General features: G+C 45.5%; 1 protein-coding gene across 1 annotated transcript in view; it reads right to left on the bottom strand.

Annotated features, from left to right (window-relative positions):
- The window catches only part of LOC135902402 (sodium/potassium/calcium exchanger 5-like), a 56,127-nt gene that overhangs the window by 6,997 nt on the left and 33,647 nt on the right, over positions 1-15,483 (bottom strand). The window contains exons 10-12 of the mRNA XM_065432410.1: positions 5,851-5,951; positions 5,177-5,267; positions 2,925-3,129 (exon numbers count right to left, since the gene is read on the bottom strand). Coding sequence (XP_065288482.1) covers positions 2,925-3,129; positions 5,177-5,267; positions 5,851-5,951 — 397 coding nt within the window. The remainder of the gene's footprint in view (positions 1-2,924; positions 3,130-5,176; positions 5,268-5,850; positions 5,952-15,483) is intronic.

The following is a 15,483-nucleotide window of genomic DNA, read 5'->3' as shown; positions in this document are numbered from 1 at the left end:
CTCTTCTCTTGTGTCCTGTCTGCACGCCTCACCTTTTTTGCGTAATGCATCTATGTGTACATATGCCTGTGCTCAAGATGCTTGCTACGCCACTCCCAAGAAGTCACTGCTGCATTCACGTCACATACAATGAGATGACGTGAGCCAGTGTTTGCAGTTAAGCAGTAAGTCTCAACAAAAAACAAGATGCAGTGTGGCCCCAAACCCGAAGCATTGTTTGCGATAGCACATAATCAGACAGCTATACGCAATAAGAATAGTAGTTTTCTGAGCTGTCTCAACTGCTGTAAACGTTTGTTTACTACTTAAATTAACAAGCGCGGTGCCAGGCACGCGCAGGCACACATGAACACATCTCACTCGACCACCGCGGACACTCGCTGCCAGAACGCTGGCGTCAGGAAGAGTGGCCGCAGCGGCGAGCGAAGTCCCTTTCGTGCTGCCTATAGCTTAAAAGGCGAAATGAGTATGAGAACACAGCGAACCCGAAGCCATCAGCTTTCCCAGTTTGGCTAACCTTCGATCCCCACGCAGATTACTGCAAAGAAGCGCGGCCGTGGTCACTTGAGGCAGGGGCAGCCGCGGCCGGAGTAGAAGCGGAATCGTGCGCTACCCCAGACCCTCTCTCCCTTGGCGCCCGTGAAATGATGGCGCGTCCCCTCCCCACCTTCATCCCTTGCGCACGCAAGAAGACGCCGCCGCTGCAAGCCACTACCCTTATTCTAGGCACACCCTCGAATGCATTCCCTCGCACCTATAACATACGGCGTGCGGCAGCGATCTTATTGCACTTGGAACATCACGGTGGCGACGATGGAGGACGCTCGCCTGGAGTGTTATGTAATTGCTATGGCAACAAGAATTCAACCTGACCGACGCTCCTCCCCCTTTGCTCACGCGAGTGGAGACACGATATAGTGTCTTGCTCGGGGATTCTCCCGCAACTCACCCCAACTCGCTTAGGAATACTGTCTTTCATTGATTTCAAATGGAGATTGAATCGCCTTGTGAACCGAAGCTATAGTGAAGCGGTTAACTAAATACTACACAACTAAACCTAATCAGTATACAACTTTGTTTCTTTTGAAATATTCAATGTGTAATGTCAGGAAACGTTTATGTTTATGCAATACACTGTTCACAAACAATACCAAAACTGAAACACCATGTAAGGTGTACGCACAATGTCAGACGTCGACGCAGCGAAGTCACGGGAACGCAGGCGATATATGATGTTTATCGAGGAGAAGAATGGTCATGAGAGGTGTATGCACAGAGAAGCACGACATGTATTTAACAAATTTAGGGATCCTATACCAATTCACTCACAGCCGTCTATAATCATTCAAGGGGATTTGCCAACAACGATCACATGCCCATGTGACACATGCAAATTGGTCAAGAGAGGAATTATTTAAATATAATAAATCTATTATATGCGAGATATGTGTGCTTTGAAGACACATGTGAGTCGTCGTTATATGTCGAGGATTTAGGTCGTGATATATATTTGTATTACGCAGAAAAGAAGTGCCCTCACTGGCACTACTTGTCGGTCAAAATTGTGTGCCCTATCGGGCGGAGCATATGGCGATATGCAGGTTTCTGAGAATGTAGGTAGCGAGAAAGAAAGCTGCGAAGTTTCTGCGGTGCGGGAATGGTACTTCAAATTGGCGTTACTCATCCAAACTCCCGAGGAAAAATTAGCAAGCGCTGTTTTTGCATGAAAATAGCACAGGGTCTTGTAAGTAGAAAATTCATTTTTCTTCATACAAGGGTCCTCATCTTTTCTTTCGTTTAGTTATTATAAGACTGAGCCTAACCCTAATCCCACTCACCTCATTCAGTCTAGCAATAATATCCGCATAATAGCAGCAATACCCGCAATAATAACTTGAACTTCCATTAGATGGTTGTGCCCTAGAGGGCTGCGGTTAAAAACATGCAAAGCATAGATTGTAACACGAATGCGAAACCTATCACCAAGATTTTATAAGGTAAACACAACTTCCTCCAGATATTGTTCAGAGAAGAGAAGAAAGTGATCCATGTGTTCTAAATCGACACTTCTCAGTTTTCTGTTTTCGCTGGCGTGTTGGTGTAGGGAAAAGTATCCGACAAATTAAAAGGACACAATAAAAATTTTAATCACTTCATCTTGAGTCAAGGTAGCGTAGAATGAAAATTACTCCTCTCAGCCTATCGGGTTTAACGCGTTGGTGCGGCCCTAACGACAATGCATGCACGCAAGAACTTCCCCAGCCCTGGGGTATGCTGCGGATTCCGTTTTATTCGTGCTACGATCGCTTTGCGGCTCGGCCTTTCGTCTCGAAAGAACGGGAGCCAGCATTCAGCAAGTTTTCTCAATTTCCACGTGGTACTTATCCATCTGAATGCACCCGCCACTATCAAGAACGCCCAGATGAACATTCGCGACTATCTTATCCATTTCCTCACTCATACCAGGGCCTTCGAATTAGGCAGAGATTGGTATCGTAGACTTTCATTCGTTCTACGCATTAAATCCTCACTAAACCAACTCAATTCACACGCAACAAGAGGGAGCAATGCTGTTTTGCACAACTAAAACTACTTCTGACGAATAACTCTATCCTAAGTACTGGGCCACCACCGTACCTCGAATAATAACTAGATGGCAGCTGCAGCTACTAATAACTACAATGTTAATAGCGACGTGAAAAATCGTAATGGTTTCTTGTCCAATTCAACGACTAAGTTCCAGCTTCATTCAAGGGAACAGGCACACAAGTGTCGATGGCATTTAGTATGGGCTCTTTAAAGGCAACAAAGGCAACGTCAGTAACTCGGGAGCTATGAGCTCTCGGATACTCTTGCTTAATAATGCAAGACACGATTGCAGCTGTTACTTGTAATGTACGCTGAAAATAAGGAAAAGTACGCACCGTGACCGCTCAGAAGGACGTTCTCGTTTTCAGACACCGAGGAGCTACCGAGAAGAGTATCGCTTCCCGAGCTGTCCTCTTTCTCTCGGCACTGCTCCACGTATACAATTGTCTGCGTTGCCAACAGCGGCGTGTTTTCATTCGCAGGCTTCAGTGTTGCGGTAGAGATTGAAGTAAGCCGTCGAAACATCTTTAGTTTGTCAACCTGAATGAAAAGTGAAACTTGTCATTATATAAGCACCTGAATGTTCTGCCTCATAGCAAAGGGTTTAACAACCAATTTGTTCAAGTCAATTGAGCAGAAGCGTAGTGTAATTCGTTTTCCAGTCAGGAATTTATACAATTACGTTCGTTTGTGAACAGAATCATTCGACTTGTTAAATTCTGAGTTTAATGTTGTTTCTCAAACGGTTTCCTTTTGTGAAAAAGCCACCGGTTGAACACTGGCCGTAACCTCTGTGTTCCGGTACGACGAAGATACAGAAACTCAATTCAATAGCTAGCATCAGAAGGACGCTGGATTCGTGCGGACATTCCTGAACTGAAAATCGCAACTTGCGCCCATTGTCTCGCGGCTATTTCATGGTATGAAATTTATGTAGTTCAAGTTGACTATTAATTTTCAGACCATAAATATTAGCTCGTAAGATTATCACCATATGGATGAAAACAGAAAGACGAGCAGTTGTGTTGATCCCACCCTCCAAATATTTGTCTTCGTATATTCAGAAAACTTGCATAATTTTGTTTTCGACACGTTAGCTTCCTTTATTTCCCTGCTAGAGATAGCGCGATAAGGTGCACTTGCTAATCACAGAGGCTTTCGATTTGAGCCTAACCAACCAGTTTTTTTTCGATGATAAGTTGTTTTATAAACACAAGAATGTTGGCTTTGCAGTAGTTGGTACATAAACTAAATTTCAAGCTAACTTTCGGCAGGAAACTTTGCATTTATCAAAGCTTCTTAGCTTAATAGGCTCTTCGCATATTTAGCGCACATGCAAGCGTTATTTCAATGCTGGTTGTTTGTTCTGTCACAAGCAAAATATCGCCGAAATAAGACAGCTATAAAATGATAGATTGAGTAGACTCCATAAGTACAGAGCCGAAAAAACTCCTAAAGCAGTTTCTGAAAACTTCGGCTTACACAAATTCGAAGAACGTAAAGTTTATATTCTAAAGTCCAACGTTCGCTCTTCAACAAATTGAAAATGCGGAGAATCATATCCCCTCCACAAGTTTGCGACACTGCCACCAAAAGGCATTAATGTTTCAAAAGGAGCTGCCAAGTCTATTCATCGTACCACTTAAACAAATATAAGCAGCAGTGCTTAAGTTTTTCCCGTTTTACAACTGTTCAGATCGAAGCTATGCTAAATCCCTCCCCTCCCCTCCATTTTCTTTCATTATTTTACAAGCCATGTTTTTCCAAGCAATTTCTCTTTAATTAATTTATTAGTATCCTTCATTGAATTAGGGTGTATTTTTCTTCATTTAATAGTTCTTTTATATTTGCTCTGTCTTTTCTTTTCTTTCTTTCAGTCAACATTGGACAAGACATGTATTTCTAGTCATTTGCTCATTTGCCTTTTGGCATATTTTACTCTCAACTGGACTCCTTTTGGCACAACTCGACTTCTTTTTGTAAGGGCTTCATTCCACTGTCCAAATCCTATCTCTTCCTACGTCCGGCTTTCTGCGAGAACTAAGCCCACTGGACTGTCTTCGTGTGTTCGTATGTGAAAGTGCTTTTTCAGTTAGTTCTTTTTTTTTGTAACCCCTACTTAATAAGAACCTGCAGTACACCCTCACTATCCTCACTATCATAATTGATCTTTCCTCCTGCATGTTTTCAGATCCTTCTCCTCGTCCCCGCCACACCCCCCCCCCCCCCCCCCGCCCGCCTTACTTTTTTGTTCCCCCTTATTCCCCTCACCCCTGAGGAGAGACTTAGCCGTACAAACACCGCCAAGGAAATTAGTCGTTGCCTTGAAGACAAGTTGCCTTGCATATGTAGGCTCCTGGCTCATGATTCTTTTTTTCGTTCAGTGTTTGCATATTAAGTCTCCATCTTCCTCCTCACTCCTTGTCTTGTTTTGTCATTGGATAGTTACTTCTAAGGGATATATTCTCTGGCGAAATTAAGTTGAGCACGTATCCCTCTTTTAAATAGGTGCATGCAAATAAGTGCAGAACTAAGAGACCGTGCATCTCCCAGATTAAATTTATCGCAACGATAGTGAAGAACTCACCTTTCGTTGAGACCACTTGGAGATGTGCGAGTCGAATGACATGTAGACTATGTACAGGATGAACATGAGCAACATGATCAAAGCTTCCCACCTGTAAAAGTGGAGCGGTTTTCTTGCAAAAGCAATTCGACGAGAATTGCCTTGAATCGCTATAGCAGAGCCGCTAACTACAGCGTTTGTGGCTGCTTTGCTAATTGATGAGTTTTCCCGCCACTTATGTCTGCTTCATTAGGAATCCCTGATTTAGCGCGCCTTTTTTATCGGAAAAGTCACAGCTTCGACAAAGCCAGCTTCCTCTAACTGAGCGAGTCTCAACTTAAGATTTCCTTCATAATACTAGGCTGTCGTCAATCCCTTGTAACGTTGGGTTTTTATAAAGATCTGACGCCTACGTCGAAACAAACCAGCTGTGGTCCTCGCTGCAGTGAATAAACATAAATGTACTCAGATATGTGGTTGGCGTCGCAGAACTCCTGAATTGCGTACATTGTTTGATGCCTCCGTTCGAAGGCAGGCTTTCAGTGACGGTATATGCCAAAACCCATCATTGGCGCCATCAATCTTCTATTGCAGTTGAGAGTTCAGAATATCAGGTTGCATCATTGAGTAACTCCGCATTTTAGCTGAGTATTATAACGACGTGACGCAAGCCAAGCGTTTGCGCGCTTACGTACCAAGCGACGCTGTTATCCCAGACGAAAACCACCAGGGCCAGGACAGTGATGGCGAACATGATGCAGTCTCTGGTCACCGGGTACCAACTGATGTCCACTGTCTAAGCAGAACATGCCATCATGCCGTTAGCTTTTTGATCCTTGATTGTGGTAACATTCTTTTTGTTTTTCATTTTTATACTTTCCTGATTTATTGTTAAATACAGCAGTAAAGAGAGCATTACAAACTTTAATTATTCCATTAACTGAAATGACGACTTGATTATTATCAGAAAAATATTTCAAACGTTAGCTGTGGTGATGACGAGGTGTTTTCCCGCCATATCTCGAGCTCATCGAATCATTTGGCGATCTCCATTGCTTAGGGTTCTGGAGCTCCCTGGATGACCTCTCATTGCAATGGATGTTTTACAGCATTCTCGTTCAAACTACTACGCTAGTTTTCGATGCTCGAGCGCTCGCCGCCTTTCAAAGTATGCCGTGCCGAAGCCGACGTTGGTTTGACGACGGCAGTATAACAACAACAGCCGGACGACGACAGTAGGGTGGCATAGGGATGACGACGAGTGCATGCCGACATGCCTTGAAGACGACTGTCTGACGACATTAGTACGGTGGTGATAGGATGGCAAAGACAAATTCACGATGGCGAAAAGACCACGCCGGGATCGTGAGGACGGTATGACAACGAATATATCACGACTGTATAACGGCGGTGCAATAACGATACTGAAATGACGATTGTCTAACGGCAACGGCATGAGGAAAATGAGATGACGACGACTACGGGACGACCATGGTGTGAAGATGGTATGAAATGACCATGGTGTGAAATAGCACAAATACAACTGTATTAAGTCTGTATGACGTACACAAGGACGATGACGAAGTTTCGTGTTCGGTTGGTAACTTCTACTGGTGGTGCTGAAGTTTTTCTCCATTTATGTACCTTTTCATCATGATCATCATCATCCACCTGGTTACACCCACTGCAGTGCAAAGGCCTCTCCCATACGTTTCCAACTACCCCGGTCCAGTGCCGATTGTGGCCATGTCGTCCCTGCAAACATCTTAATTTCATCCGTCCACCTAACTTTCTGCCACCCCCTGCTATGCTTCTCTTCCCTTGGAATCCAGTCCGTAACACTTAATGACCATCGGTTATATTCCCTCCTCATTACAAGTCCTGCCCATGCCCATTTCTTTTTCTTGATTTCAACTAAAATGTCATTACCTCGCGTTTGTTCCCTCACCCAATCTGATCTCTTCTTATCCGTTAACGTTACATCCACCATTCTTCTTTCCATAGCTCGTTTCGTCGTCGTCAATTTAAGTAGAACCCTTTTCGTAAGCCTCCAGGTTTCTGACCCGTACTTGAGTACTGGTAAGATGCAGCTGTTATGCACTTTTCTCTTGAGGGATAATGGAAACTTGCTGTTGGTGATATCAGAATGCCTGCCAAACGCTCCTCAGCCCATTCTAATTTTTCTGATTATTTCAGTCTCATGATCCGGACCCGCGGTCACTACCTGCCCTAGGTATATGTATTCCCGTACCATTTCCAGTGCCTCGCTACCTATCGTAAACTCCTGTTCTCTTCCGAGTCTGTCAAACACTACTTTAGTTTTCTGCAGATTAATTTTTAGACCCACCCTTCTGCTTTGCCTCTCCAGGTCAATGAGCATGCGTTGCAATTGGTTCCCTGAGTTACTAAGCAAGGCAATATCATCAGCCAATCGCAAGTTACTAAGATATTCTCCATTAATTCCTATCCCCAATTCTTTCCAATCCAGGTCTCTGAATACCTCCTGTAAACACGCTGTGAATAGCATTGGAGAGATCGTATCTCCCGGCCTGATGCCTTTTTTTATTGGGATTTTGTTGCTTTCTTTATGGAGTACTACGGTGGCTCTGGAGCCGCTATTGATATCTTTCAGTATGTTTACATACGGCTCGTCTACACCCCGATTCCGTAATGCCTCCATGACTGCTGAGGTTCCGACTGAATCAAACGCTTTCTAGTAATCAATGAAAGCTATATGTAAGGGTTGGTTATATTCCGCACATTTCTCTATCACCTGATTGATAGTGTGAATACGGTCTATTGTTGAGTAGCCTTTACGAAATCCTGCCTGGCCCTTTGGTTCACAGAAGTCTAAGGTATTGCTGATTCTATTTGCGATTACCTTAGTAAATACTTTGTAGGCAACGGACAGTAAGCTGACCGGTCTATAATTTTTCAAGTCTTTGGCATCCCCTTTCTTATGGATTAGGATTATGTTGGCGTTCTTCCAGGATTCCGGTACGCTCGAGGTCATGAGGCATTGCGTATACAGGGTGGCCAGTTTTTCTAGAACAACCGGCCCACCGTCCTTCAAGGAACCTGGTCCTCCCCAGCTGTCTTACCATTTTGCATAGCTCCCAAGGCTTTCTTTACTTCTTCCGGCGTTACTTGTGGAATGTCAAATTTTTCTAAACTCTCCTCTCTTCCATTATCGTCGTGGGTGCCACTGGTATTGTGTAAACTTTTATAGAACTCCTCAGCCACTTGAACTATCTCATCCATATTAGTAATGATATTACCGGCTTTGTCTCTTAACGCATACATCTGATTCTTGCCTATTCCTAGTTTCTTCTTCACTGCTTTTAGGCTTCCTCCATTCCTGAGGGCGTGTTCAATCCTGTTTATATTATACTTCCTTATGTCAGCTGCCCTACGCTTGTTGATTAACTTGGAAAGTTCTGCCACTTCTATTCTAGCTGTAGGGTTAGAGGCTTTCATGCATTGGCGTTTCTTAATAAGATATTTCGTGTCGTGCGATAGCTTACTGGTATCCTGTCTAACGAAGTTACCCCCGACTTCTATCGCACACTTTTTAATGATGCCCATAAGGTTGTCGTTCCTTGCTTCAACACTAAGGTCCTCTTCCTGAGTTAAAGCCGAATATATGTTCTGTAGATTGATCCGGTTCCTCTATCTTCCCTCTTACCACTAACTCATTAATCAGCTTCTTATGTACCAGTTTCTTCCAGTGCCTCCTCAAGTCTAGGCTAATTCAAGTTCTTACCATCCTATGATCACTGCAGAGCGCCTTACCGAGCACGTCCACATCTTGTATGATGCCAGGGTTAGCGCAGAGTATGAAGTCTATTTCATTTCTAGTCTCGCCATTTGGGCTCCTCCACGTCCACTTTCGGGTATCCCGCTTGCGGAAGAAAGTATTCATTATCCGCATATTATCCTGTTCTGCAAACTCTGCTACTAACTCTCCCCTGCTATTCCTAGAACCTATGCCATATTCCCCCACTGACTTGTCTCCAGCCTGCTTCTTGCCTACCCTGGCATTGAAGTCACCCATCAGTACAGTGCATTTTGTTTTCACTTTACCCATCGCTGATTCCGCGTCTTCATAGAAACTTTGGACTTCTTGGTCATCATGACTGGATGTAGGGGTGTAGGCCTGTACGACCTTCAATTTGTACCTCTCATTAAGTTTCAGAACAAGACCTGCCACCTTCTCGTTAATGCTATAGAATTCCTGTATGTTACCAGTTATATCCTAATTAATCAGGAATCCGACTCCTAGTTCTCGTCTCTACGCTAAGCCCCGGTAGCACAGGACGTGCCCGCTTTTTAGAAATGTATATGCTTCTTTTGTCCTCCTAACCTCACTCAGCCCTATTATATCCCATTTACTGCCCGGTAATTCCTCCAATAGCACTTCTAGACTCGCCTCGCTAGATAACGTTCAAGCGTTAAACGTTGCCAGGTTCAGATCCCACAACCTTCGCAATTCAGCTACCGCGACGCCGTTTCCCCATTCACTTTCTTTAGTAGAGCATCGCATGCACTTGGTAGAGCATAGCACGCGAAATGCGAAGGTTCTGGGATCGTTCCCCACCTTCGGCAGTAGTTTTTTCCTCCACTTTCAGTTCATTCCTTTATCGTTTCTTTATTTCATTTATTAAGCACAATTTCCCCTATATTGTCCTTGGTATCAGTGTTTGTTGGCTTCTTATGATGTGACTAATAAAAATCGGGCCGAGGAATATAGGCAGAGGAAGGGAGCATTCCACTATCGACGTTGCGATATCAACGAGAAATGTGTGCTTAGCCTGGTCCTGTGAAGCTGACCCGTGGGGTTCAGATCACCTACTCATTTGGCTAACACCAACACAAACGGAGGCCGCTAGACTACCGTCTATAGTGACAAACTGGCACAAGTTCCCTCAGCTTATTTTAGAAGCACCATCTCAAGACAGTCAGCTCAAGCTGATCAATGAGTGTCTACGGCAAGCTGCAGTACAACGACGACGGAGTATAGGCTACCTAGCGCCGACCTTAAGCTTTTGCGCTGCATGTCGACCCCACTCCTTATAGGCGGGCACAGTCCGCTAACCGACGCACCGACTAGACTCAGTACAGCCGCGTTGATTCGGCAATACGGCGGCATACAAGACAGCGTCGTCGCAAAAGGTGGGTAGCCTTATGTAGTTCGCTGCATACTGGAATTGGTTTAGGACTGTATGGCACATACTGAATGCTCTCCACATTTTCAAAATCTTCAAGAATCATATGGCTACACTGTGCATAGCGACTGGCCAACCACCAAAAGATCTGGTGGAGGCATTTGCAGACCTTTTCGTCGCTCCTTTGTCTAGTAACACCACAAATGGCAGCCTTCCTTCTTCGATCAGTCAGAGTACCATAACTGCTTCCTATTGTACAGCCTGCGAGATAGATGAGGCAGACTTTAGTCTTGAGGACCTACGATACGCGCTCAGCCTCTCCGAACGCCGCACTGCCCCAGGGGACGACGGTATAACGTACTAAGCATTGTGGAACATTCATAAGAGTTTTCAGGAACGCATATTGAAAGACTATAATGAAGCATGCAGAACCAGTGTAGGGCCTGCTGAATAGAAACCGTCCGTGGTAATATCGACTTGAAAGCCCGGGCGCTCTGCAAGACACTTCAAGTCCTACCGGCCAATATCACTGATATCAAATGTCATCAAGTTAATGGAGCGAATGGTCCTGTTTCACCTAAATGTCAGGCTAGAGAAACTAATTTTTTTCTCTGGTGTGATGAATGGTTTTCGTCACCACCGCTGAGCTCTGAACAGCATTTCAGACCTTGTCTCAGCGCTTGAATTTGGTAAACTCCATCTACGTTCGCTTCCTGGCAAACAGCAAGCTTTCGACTCAGTTCCACATAAGGTGAATATTTTCACGCTTGCAACTGCGTCAATTTCCAGTCGTCTGCTCCGCTTTGTGCCCAATTTTCGACTCGAGCGCCAAATGAATGTGCATGTCATGAATAACGAGTGAATCCTCCAATATGAAGTGCAGTGTACCACACGGCAGCATTTTATTGCCGCTTCTATTTACCACCAGGCCCCCAGCGCTTCAATGTCGCTTGCCTGGGGACAGTGACTTCCCGGTGCGCAAATCTATCTAGGCACATGATATTGCTGTGTGCATCAGCGGCTCTTCGCACCTTGGTCCGTGGCTTCTTGCAAGCTTGCAAAGAGCTTTTAACGCGACTTCGGAGTACTTGGGGGAAGTTAGCCTGCAGATGTCACCCGCTAAGTCGGCTGCAATAGTATATTATCCTAAACAACGCGCTCGTCGAACAATGAGTCGATGGTGTCTTGACGATACGCCGATAAGCTGGGTGCAACAACACCGTTATTTGGGCTCACTCATGCAGTATCACATCTCTTGGCGTCCTGCACTTAAATTTGCGCGACGCAAATCACAATCCCTCCTTATGTATGTGGCCACCTTGAATGCTAGAGATGCCGGCTGCGACCAAATAATGGCTCCGCAGGTGTACCAGTTACCTGTACTCTCAGACGGTATGTCTTACCGTATACTGCACCACTAGGTGAATAGGCATGAAGTGCACTGCTGCACATCTTCAATGAGTCCTGGCAGGATGGAGACGTCCCTCAAGAATGGAAGACCAGTCGCCTGGTACCACTCCTCAAACCTGGCAAGTCTCCTCTAGAGGTTACTTTATACCGCCCAATCGCGCTGGCTAGTTGCATTGTAAAGGTGATGGAACAAGTTATCCTCGCCAGGCATGAATAATACCTCGAACGCTGTGAAGTTTAACCAGACACCATGGCTGGCTTTCAATGTCACCATGCTCCATTGACAACGTCATCGACTTGGTTACGTATGTTCAACGTCAAAATGCGCGTAATCGATTATCTGTTGCCACGTTCCTCGACATCAAAGGAGCATATGACAACGTTCTGCATGAGGCTATATTAGAGGCTCTGGAAATGGTGGGCCTCGGCGGTCGGCTCTATCGTTGGACACGCAGTTATTAACATATCTCTTTGTGAATACCGAAGACGTCCCAATTTCTCAACATTATACACACCGTGGAGTGCGACAGGGTGGTGTGCTGAGCCCAACACTCTTTAACCGTGTGCTCATTGGTCGCATAGAATGTCTACCAAGTACGGTGAAATTGTCAATCTATGCCGATGACATCTGCGTCTGAGCATATGGTGTGACGCGCCCTGAAGTGCGTGCAAGGCTACAAAAATCTGCGACATTGATATGGGCGTACCTTAGGGAACAAGTTCATAAAATTCCTCCAGAATAATGTGCATTGGTGGAAATTAGTCGGAAGCCAATGACTTCGTATGCCATATTCATCGATGGACAAATTATCTTTTACGTAAGGACGCACGGGTTTGTAGGAGTAATCATCGATTGCCACCTTTGTTGGAGTCCCCATGTGGCCTACCTAAAAAAGCGCCTAACAGCTATCTCTCATCTTTTCAAGTTTCTTGGAGGAAAAGCCTGGGATACTTCTGTGCTCGTGATGATGGAACTGTACCAGACGCTGTTTCTCGGGTATCTGAGGTATAGCTTAACAGTGCTGACCAGTACCTGTAGAACTGACATCCGTACACACGGCAGTGCTCAGAACCAGGCGCTTAGAGTTTGCCTAGGGCTGTCACAATGTACGTCAACATCCGAAACTATTGCAATTGCGTATGACTACCCAGCCCAGATTCTCATTGTTGTGGAAGTGTTTAGAGCACACGTCAGGCACCTTGCTCGCGGCCCTCTTCACTATCTCGCCTCACTGCCAGAAGACCGACCATGTGCCTCTTTTTTGTCACACAATACTGCCTTATCGTGTACACCTGCCATCAGATTACAGAGCGGCAGCGAAAGTTTTGCTTCCCCCTTGGTGCTTCGCTCAGCCACAAGTTCGGCTGACACTACTAGGGATTCGAACGAAGGCACAACTCTCATCATTTAACCCATACGCGGGTATATGGGTTATATATGGTATGGTTCCGACGATCTGCCAGCGTCGCAGCGAGCCGCTACTCGAGGAAATAATGAAGCAAAAGGAAAAAAACTTCAACTAGCGTTTTCACCGGCTGCAACTTGTTCCTCAAGCATACAGACCAGCTGACTACGAACCGAATCCCTTTCACGGTCCTTGGGTCAGCCTAAATAAAGAAGGTTGAACTAACGAAGCAACAGCCATGCGCGTGACCGTTGAATAAATGATGACAATTGAACGCACCTAGAGTTAATAGCGCGGGCACCGATTCGATAAGAAAACTGGCCTTCGCACCCCAGGAGTTGCCGATATATACCGTCCTCCAAAAGGAGTGAAAAAGGCAGCAAAATGTTGACCATCGAATTGCTGTCAAGCTTCATCATTGATTTGGCTGCGCTTTAGTAATGTGTGTGAGGACTGGTGGCGTGGGCGGAGAGATGGCCTGCCCTTTCCCCCCCCCCCCCCCCTTTAGGTACGGGCCTGCTTTTTTCTTCTTCACCTTGGCGTCATGCTTTCTTATAAAGGAAATGATGGACTAATTCGCTCTAATTAACACCAAAGGTAGTGGGCCTTAAACCACCCCTCCGGCCAAGTGAAATACATAGTTTGCAAGTAGCATACGCTGTTAGCACCTCAACCAAGTCTTGCTGCCGTACGTGGTGCGTGGAGCTCGCAAGCAGGTCGCAAAGTCGCCTTTCTCTCAAGCGATCTCTTTTCAACAGAAGGCCCTGTCCTCACTCTCTTCTTCACGTTTTATGTCGTCATTGGACGCACTATTTCATCATTCCTTAGACGCTTGCTATTGACCGATAGCAGACCTAAGAAGCGGTCGGCTACATGGCGTAGGTATTGCGGCCGCCGCGGGGTGCCGCCACGAGTCCACTGGCTAATCTCACTGCGGCTCGCTGAGGGCAACCGCGTTTGGCGTGTGTTTAGCTCGTCGTAGGCACCAAAGGCGGAAGTCGTGGCGTCTACGTTAACATCCAAAATGAAATTTGAACTGCGCGCCATGGTGACATTTAGAAGGCGGAGCGTTGTGGGCACGCCCCACTGCGCCGTAACCTTCGCAATGCAAAACTTTGAAGAAGGAACTGGAGTGCAACGGTGGCCGAGTTTGATTGCCAATAACGCCGCTTCTGCTGAACGCATTCAAGAGCTTTTTGCGGCCAATATATTTCTGAAATAGCCTATTTTCCTTTCAAATGCCTTTCTCCACTTCGACAAAAAGTGGTTCAGAGCCCCTTTAATTAAATTCGCCTTAATTAACACGTCAGGTTGTGGGTTCAACTCCCATTAAAGGTCGAGTGTTCGACTCCGTACGCATTTAGTTGCCATGAATTTTGGTGTTATAGCGCCGGACGACGTAACGCCGGACATCGGATATTTCGTCCCATGAACCGTCTAAGGCTTGCGCCTCAAAAACAAACAGTTGTGTTCGGCATGTTTATGCATTTTTAATGTGTACAAGTCACTTTGACGTGGGGAAGGTATTGGGGTTTTATGACGTCCCGTGAGAGACTGGGGATGGGGGCCGCAGCCAGAAAACATTTTATCCAATTGCGGAAGGGTACTGGTGAGAAAGGCGTAGAATCGGAAAGAAATGTTTTCTTCTTTTGTTTGGTTCAATCATGCATAATCGGATCGTACACGTCATATCAGATTTGGAGTTATTGCGGATTGTTGCAGTTATTCTTGCAGTTACCAGTAATTTAGGCACTGAGAGGTGCGTGGTATCCCCCTACGCACATAAGTTACGGGCCAAGGGGACACAAAGTGAGACGATAATTGTCACTGTCACCCACATAATTAACTAAAACCGACTAATCAACTTTTTTAATGACTGCAGTAAGTGGGCATGTTTGCACTAGAAACTTACAGGCAGTCATCTTCGTACACACTATTTTATTTGGTAGAATTCTTCTAGCACGCTCGTGCACCGAGATATCCGCCTGAAAGTTTTCGCCTCAGTTCGTATTTATTACGCATGCAAAACTGTGAATATTGGCGCAAAGCTCTTTCCGGGCGTGGCGTGGCTGTGGCGTCACATACTGACCGCATGACTTATTCCCAAGCCGCGTAACGTATGTTTTAATTTTACTTTAATTAGAAAATATGCATATAAAGCATAATTTTTATCGCCCTGTACACTGGTGCTCGCGTGCAGGGACGAGCGGTGTTGTCGAACGCCTGTGTTTCCACGCTTTCATTCACTGTATATTTGTAAATAATTTGCAATGACGGAGACAACGTACTGGGGAATCGCCCCCCATATACTAGACCACCCCTTCCGCCAAAAAAAAAAATGTTTTAC

The sequence above is a fragment of the Dermacentor albipictus genome, chromosome 1 (assembly GCF_038994185.2).
Source record: "Dermacentor albipictus isolate Rhodes 1998 colony chromosome 1, USDA_Dalb.pri_finalv2, whole genome shotgun sequence".
Classification (NCBI taxonomy): Eukaryota; Metazoa; Arthropoda; class Arachnida; order Ixodida; family Ixodidae; genus Dermacentor; species Dermacentor albipictus.
This window is presented reverse-complemented; position numbering and strand designations above follow the sequence as displayed.